At 41.2% G+C, this 7998-nt stretch overlaps 1 protein-coding gene across 1 annotated transcript; it reads left to right on the forward strand.

Annotated features, from left to right (window-relative positions):
- The first annotated feature begins 1296 nt into the window (after positions 1-1296).
- LOC133511023 (neuromedin-U receptor 1-like) lies at positions 1297-5345 on the forward strand. The gene is made up of 3 exons (XM_061839600.1): positions 1297-1978; positions 3252-3485; positions 4984-5345. The coding sequence occupies exons 1-3, from the start codon at positions 1297-1299 to the stop codon at positions 5343-5345; spliced, it is 1278 nt and encodes a 425-aa protein (XP_061695584.1).
- The last annotated feature ends 2653 nt before the right edge of the window (positions 5346-7998 follow it).

Consider the following 7998-nt stretch of genomic DNA (forward strand, 5'->3'; position numbering starts at 1 on the left):
GGTAATTATGGCCTACTTACACGGTCACGAGAGGGCTTTTGGTTTCCAACACTTATCCAATCCTCCAAAGAAAATGTGTCGGCTTTCAATTTAAACATTATTTCCTGAAGGGACAACAGATTATTGTACACGTTACCCCATCAAACACAATATGTACAAAAAATTGCTGTGATGGAAGACGTAGCATGCCTTTTAGAATCGATAGCGATTTTTCACCTGGTAATTTTCTTCTAGAGTCGAAGTGCAATGTGGTGGAACACTACACACGCACACACAAAAATGGAATCATTTCCAGGAAGAGCTATTTCATATTAGGAGCCTTAGAAACATTCAGCTGCACAGGCAGGGTGCATTCAGCGGGAATTATTAAAGTGTATTAACTGAAAGTTTGTGGCAATCCATGTAACAAAAAGTCAACCAAGAAGAAATGCATGCAAAGTTAAAAAAAAAAAAAAAAAAGTTCACCTGACTTCATTATCTGTCTCACAATCTCTGTATTAGTTGAGTTAATTCTGTGTTAAATACACACCACTTTCCGCAACAACACCTTGTTTTATAGAGTACATGTACAGTACAAATTTAATTTGCGTGGTGACAATCCTTAAAGCTCGAAACCCTCAAATTATCAGAATGTCAAATTATCGTTGCCATATGAAATGCATGGAAATGCTTTCAATGAACTACAGCATGTCAACCAGAGAAAACTCTTTTGGGTAAGGTGAGGTTTCTTTTATCAGAAAAATAGCAATCTAATATTTTGCGTTGTAAAAACATACCTTGATGACATAATTACACAGAATGAAAATAATTCAACTATCTTTGCCTCATTCTTTGGTTTAGTTTAACGGAAATTGTGCTACTCCATCTGGTGTTCATAATACAAAATCTTCAGACTTCTATTTGGTACCAGAATGCCTGTTCAGTCTTGAGGTTTCGTTGCAGCCAACAAAGGTTCCAGACAGCTTGTGAAAATGTCAGAAACCCATCAAAACAAAACTCAGCCAGGTAAAGTTTTCTTTGGACAGACATCTTATTCTGAAAGCTTGGCCGCAATTCCACACCACAGGTTTTCCAACGGGATAAAGACACAAACAAGAATGGTCAACAGCAAAACAGCATAGTAGTGTTTTTTAAAAAGTCCTGATGTCAATATTTTGGGATATCTGTGACGGAAAACAAACAACAATGACAATTGCATTCCTCGTTAAAGTTTCTGAAACCTTTCTCTGAAGTGACTCATTTGTGAAACTATGTCCTCATTTTCCCGGTTGTAATGCAAGAAGCAACCCAGGCAGGATGCCGGAACTGGTCTGCTCCGGTGCAAGTCTTTCCACCCTTAACGTCTCCACTGATGTAGACTGCCCCAATGCTCCTCTGCTCTGTGGGATGAACATCACCCGGTTACTGGAGAACGCCACGGAGCAGGACGTGGATGAAATGTGCTTGAACGAGGAGGAATACATGTCCATGCAACTGGGACCTCCGAGGTCCCCTGTGTTCCTTCCGGTCTGCATCACCTACCTGACCATCTTCATGGTGGGTGTCCTGGGCAATTCCCTCACATGTGCGGTCATCTTGCGCTACAAGGTGATGCAGACGCCCACCAACTACTATCTTCTGAGCCTGGCCGTGAGTGACCTCCTGGTGCTGCTTCTGGGCATGCCGCTGGAACTCTATGAGATGTGGCAGAACTATCCGTTCTTGTTTGGGGAGGGCGGCTGCTACTTTAAAACCTTCTTGTTCGAGACGGTCTGCTTCGCCTCCATCCTCAACGTGACGGCGCTCAGCGTGGAGCGCTACTTGGCCGTGGTCCACCCCCTCAAGGTCAAATACATAATGACGTCGGCTCACGTCAAGAAGGTGGTCTTCACGCTGTGGTTGCTGTCCATGCTGTGCTCCGTGCCCAACACCAGCCTGCACGGGATCGTGGTGCTGCCTCCGAGGTTCGGACGAGAGTTCCCACGTTCTGCTATCTGCCGTATGTATGGAATTTCCTGAACACGCCAACATGATTTCCAGTGGTTACAAAAGGACGAAGAAACTGTTTTTACACTACTCACATAAAGTTAGGCTGAGTTTACGCCATCCACCCATCCATTTTCATTGGTGCTTATCCTCACGAGGGTCACGGGGAGTGCTGGAGCCTATCCCAGCTGTCAACGGGCAGTAGGCGGGGTACACCCTGAACTGGTTGCCAGCCAATCGCAGGGCACATAGAGACAAACAGCCGCACCCACAATCACACCAAGGGGCAATTTAGAGTGTCCAATTAATGTTGCATGTTTTTGGAAACCGGAGTGCCCGGAGAAAACCCACACAGGCACGGGGAGAACACGGAAACTCCACACAGGCAGGTCTGGGATTGTACCCAGGACCTCAGAACTGTGAGGCCAAAGCTTTCCAGCTGAGCCACCATGCCTCACTAGTTACGTCATGTTCCTGGCAACTATATAGGCATATTTTCTCCTGTTTTGCCTTGTTCCACTACTGTATGAATCCAGGGCGGCGTTGCAAAATAGAATCAGTTCTCAAACCTACAACTCTGCTAACATTATTCCCTGTGATTAATTTACCTAAAATCCATCCTGTGCTGTACCTGTTTGTAATGCTCAATGTTGAATGTATGAAAGACTGGGACAAAGATCGATGTGAGCGTGTAGTGTATGTGAATAAAGGGCTCTTTTAGGTACAAGTGATTGATTAGTGAATTAATTGTTGACCGAAAATAATATTAACAAACATTTATTGAGCGGCAGTGTATTTCCCCCTACGCTGACCCCGACCCTGGGGCCGGGCCAGCAAGGGGAGCTTTATTCGTCATTGCCAGGGCAATAAACATGTTCCACGTCCCGAAATCAATAGAAAGGTCTTGACAGAGGGCGGGAAACATGAGGGAGTCGGTTCGAACATGACTGAGCGGGAGGTAGCGTACTGAGATCCATGGTAAAGCCCTGTCTGAACCGTAGTCCCTAGGCCTGTCACGGATACTGTGATAGACTGAGAAAACTTAGCAAGACTTGAATGTAGCCAATTCTGGGAAAACAGGGCCTGCCGTGGCCACCTGAAACATTTTGTAAACATGGTCAATTCAATCTGAACCAGAAAATGTATTCGTCCATTCATGAATCAAACACCTGTTGTGAATTTGCTGTTCAGCTCACTGTTAGAGAACATCGAAAAACATCAAAAACTCATGAAACATTGAAAATCTGGACATATTCAATCCCTCATTGTTACCTTTCAATCCTCAGAGTTGGTCAAGCCCAAATGGATATACAACTTGATCATCCTGATTTCCACGCTGATCTTCTTTGCCCTGCCCATGCTGGTCATCACCGTCCTCTACATCCTTATTGGATTACAGCTGTACAGGGAGAGGATACTGACTGTGGTGGAGGACAGGTGCAGTTTTGGACCAGAAAGGCTCAGCACATCCCACAAGCAGAAAGTGAACAAACGCAACCTGCAGGTCACCAAAATGTTGTGTACGTAACATCATAAAAATATTCGTGTTACTACTTTTTTTATAGTTACAGTATATTGAATGGAGTTTTTTTCCAACCTTTATTGCACTGAGACATAATTTACATCATAAATATCTCATGACACACCACCAAGCAAGAATGGCACCAAAAAATATTTACTCTGTACTTAATATTCATCATTCTGCTGCCACTACATGCAGTTGACATAGACAAATGACCAAAAATGCATTATTTGTTGTCAATTTTGGACCAACTAAGCAGCGTAGTGGTTGGAAATCACTGCTTTGGAGTATTCCTCCACTTACGGTACCGGTTTCAACGTATCGATCCACTTGTCATGTGGAACGTCCATCGCAGCGGACTTTGGCGCGGAGGCAGACAACCTGGGTGATTATCTGCCAATCACTGGGCAATGAGTGAATGGGTCACGCCTGCTGGAAGAAAGTCTTCTTTGTGATGCGCTACAATATCCAACGCCAACCTCATTTAGAGTATGAGTGACTGATGATGGACTTTTCCTCAAAGATACATTCATCTGTCCATTTTCTGTAATATGTACCATCTACATATATCATATTTTAAAAATCATCTTTTTTAGTTCATGATCAAACATCCTGCTCTTGTTTGTGGACTGTCAATCAGGACATACAGTACTGCGCATCTTCTAGAAGTTGTAGACTGCACATACAGTATGGTTTTATCTTGTGCCTTCATCTTGTGTACACTTTGTATACTGTCGATCAATGTATGTGTACATGTGTATTATGAAATATTGGCTGGCTGGTGGAAGGCTCGGTGTAGGGGAGCATTAAGTGGGAGTGAATACGTCTACTACAGTGTGCAGGGTTCCAACAAAGTCTTATAAGTTAAAGCAGTAAGAAAGTTTTTTTTTTTTTTTTTTTTTCATGAGATTTTGGCTCCATGGATTTGGTGGTTATCAAACTTTATAATCATATTGGCTACGTTGCTAGCTTTGTATAGCAAACATTTCCAGACAAGTCCTTAGATTGGAAGAGATAACCCATTTCCCTGGCCACCTCGTTCAGCACTATTCACTAAGTCCTGGATTTCTTTTTAATGGGTACGTTCAAGATATTGAACAAATACACTGAACATCAAAGACAGGAAACCAAAGATCCGATTATGACTGTGAAACCATAAAAATCTATAATTGTCACCTCATACTTACAAATGAAATTTATGAACTAGTTTTGGAATCAGAACTCAAGTTAAATGGGTTTTTCATGCTTGGTAGCACAAAAACGCTGACAATATCTCGTTATCATTTAGAAGACAATCTGAAATTTTGGTCCAGATTTTGATAAAGATGATTTGCCTTTGCGGGCCACATGAAATCATGTGGTGGCCCGGATCCAGGCCCCAAGCCTTGATTTTGACACCTGTGCTATAGAGCTTCTCTTTGCCAGCCACGGGGGCAAAGGTCAAGAGAAGGCAAATGAGCCAGAGTTTGAATTTGTTCTATATTTCATGTGTGCAGGTGTCCTGGTGGTGGTTTTTGGCCTGTGCTGGGCTCCCTTCCACGTGGACCGTCTGATGTGGAGCCTGATGGACGCATCCCTCGAGCAGCATCTCCGCATCTTTGAGCACATCCACATCCTTTCGGGCGTCTTCTTCTACCTGAGCGCTGCCATCAACCCCATCCTCTACAACCTCATGTCCACACGCTTCAGAGAAATGTTCAGACACATCTCGTGCAACGCCGACACCTGGACGCTGAACTCGAACATCGAGATGACCCTGCGTAGCAGCTTCAGTCACAAAGGACAGAGAAGCACCAAATGGACTCAGACCTCTATGCTGAAGCAAAATGTATTGAACATGGATTGCCAAGCTATTTAGCCATTTATTTGACGCACTGGATGTTTACTAAAAATGATACAAAGCACATTTTAAAACCATGGCACCACCAAATAAACAGGATTGTGATAACAGGCCGAGCGCTCCGCCATGGATTCAAAAGACACTTTTATAATCCAAATGCCAGTGAAACATAACTACTAAATGCGCACGGAAATGTTTAAACGTATTCATTTATCTTTTGGACATTTTAACTGAATTATTTATGACCTCCTCAATCGAAACTAAATGCACTTGAATTGGATTCATGGTATTCGTCGTGCACTGCTTACACTAACAACACGGATGCAAACAGAGAGGACCTAAGAGTCAGTGTTAAAAATGTGCTCAACTAACATATTCTATTTATTTCGAGACGAAGAGGGGAAAATGACCTCAGTTTACCACGCATACTACATTATCAAATTAATCGGGGTTTTTTTTTCATTGTACAGACACATAATGTAGCGGAAATGAGAATAATGTTGGTTTACAGAGAGATCATGTCAACTAATGGTCTTGTATTATAGCTCTTGATGAAATCAATAAAACTCGAATGTGTTCGATGTCCGTACTCAACATTGTTGATTGTAAAATAGAAAAAAAATTCGTTTTGTTACATGCTACATTGAGATCTGATTTGAATTGTGATTTAATTCAAATGTATTGTTTATGTTGTATGAATAGCAAATTCTTTTCCTATGTCACAGAATATTTCCAGTTATCCTCACTGACGATCATTCCTCATTTTCTCTTTGCACACTATCTCCTCCCCCTAAAAAAAAGCCAAAGAAAAAGTAAAAGACACGTATGGAGTTGACTTTTAAGCCATATTTAGCCCACGTCTTCATTTTCTGACCAATTGTACCATTTGGGGACATGTTTATTGTATTGTTGCTGTTGTTGTCCTGCCACGGTCGTTTTACAGCCAGCCAATCTCCATTATCTCATGATGTACAGTAAATAAGTTGTATTTTCTATATTGGAAGAATATTAACTTGAGAAGAAATTGTCTGCCAGTATTGTGGAAATGTTTGCCGCTTGTGGTTGAGTTGAATTTTTGAATGACAATGTTCTTGTTTATTAAAAGGTACAAGGTTGCATAATATCTTGAATACATTACCTGCAGGTATACTGTAACACTTGAATATGTATCATCCCTTGTTTCGATGACCTTATGAAAGCATGTATTTTCGTTTGTCATAGATCTATGACAACACGATCTCCTCAGCGCAGCTAGCGGAATACAACAGAAGGCTTATTGCTCTTCGGAAAGCAGTTCTGCCTTAATGAGCCTTGAATTAATTTTCATTTTCACAGCGCAACCTGCTCGGGGATGAAAACGCCTCGCGCACAAAGCTATTGAAACGCGACCGGTAGTCGAACTTAATTAAAAGTTGTTTTTTTCATCGGGCAGTTTGTTTGTAACTTTGTATGAGCAACACAAAAGGAATTATTGGGGTTACCATGTGAATGCAGGAGAGACCGGAGAAACTGAATAGACGCGTCTATTTGATGCCTTATTTTGGCAACCACAATCAGTGTGGTGGATATCAACAAACAAACACTGTCCCAATTGCAGAACACACTATTTATTCCGTATTATGGGCTTGAAAATTGACTCAATCAATAGGCAGAATAAAAATCCTGGTTGCCAATCTGCCCTTTACAACTTAGATAGGGAAAGGTTGTATCATTTTGTCTTGGCAAAACATGTAGAATTTTTTTTTTTTTTTTTTGGTATTCCTATGAAGAAAACGTTGAAAATAACCAACTAAAAAACAATCTGATGCAAAGTAAGAGAATTGCTGGTTTGGTTGGACATTCACGATAAGCAGAAAGGAAAATGGCTGGATGGATGATATAATCAGCGTGGGAGTGAATTCGTTCGTCACCTCTTTTAAAAGTACAAATGGGGAGTACAAAGTTGCAGGCTCCTTCTGACTTTGGGAACAAAAGAAATGAGGTAGGTGTTGAGTAACATGAAATACAGCGAAATACACTCACAAATTGCTGCTTCGTTTTAATTCAGACATTTCACAAAAGAACTAAAAAAACAAGTGATTTGTCTGACCTTGCTTGGGTACATTCTTCATACTTGCATTGTTTTTCACTGTAATAATTTCTTCCTACCGCCAAGAAAAAAAAAGGAAATAGTTCCCCGATCCCAAAATATGTTTTTGATATTTACTTTAATTTAATTTTAATATATGTAAGATCAAGTTATTATGTTGCTTTCAGGCACAGTATTAGTAAAATATAACTTCAGGTGGTACCGAAATTGACACAAAATGATCATATTCATTCAACATAAGACATGCTGATTTTATTAACTATTACATGAAGAAAATGTGGCCCAGCGTTAATACATATGCTAAAACATTTTTGAGGTACTCGAGGCTTTTGACAATGCCACATGATTGACAAAAAATGACAGTGGTGCAAGGATGGATATAAGCCATAGCCATGTAAATACGGTTAACAGCTTCTTTGCAATTATGATTCACCGCCTCAACAACTGGGAAGGAAAGCAGTGACGGAGAGAAAAGCGAGATTTTAAATATGGTTTTGCGGCTTTTGTGAAGAGCCTGAATTCTAATATGGTAAATGCATAAGAAAGCCTTCTGGCCATTAGCCAAAGGTAAGGTGTCAAGCA

The sequence above is a fragment of the Syngnathoides biaculeatus genome, chromosome 13 (assembly GCF_019802595.1).
Source record: "Syngnathoides biaculeatus isolate LvHL_M chromosome 13, ASM1980259v1, whole genome shotgun sequence".
Lineage (NCBI taxonomy): Eukaryota > Metazoa > Chordata > Actinopteri > Syngnathiformes > Syngnathidae > Syngnathoides > Syngnathoides biaculeatus.

What these genes read in the sequence shown, in the direction of transcription:
- LOC133511023 (XM_061839600.1), top strand. Translation starts at nt 1,297, where the DNA reads ATGCCGGAACTGGTCTGCTCCGGTGCAAGTCTTTCCACCCTTAACGTC. An exon ending in CCCACGTTCTGCTATCTGCC is followed by an intron (nt 1,979 to 3,251) that starts GTATGTATGGAA and finishes TTCAATCCTCAG; the next exon opens with AGTTGGTCAAGCCCAAATGG. An exon ending in GCAGGTCACCAAAATGTTGT is followed by an intron (nt 3,486 to 4,983) that starts GTACGTAACATC and finishes TCATGTGTGCAG; the next exon opens with GTGTCCTGGTGGTGGTTTTT.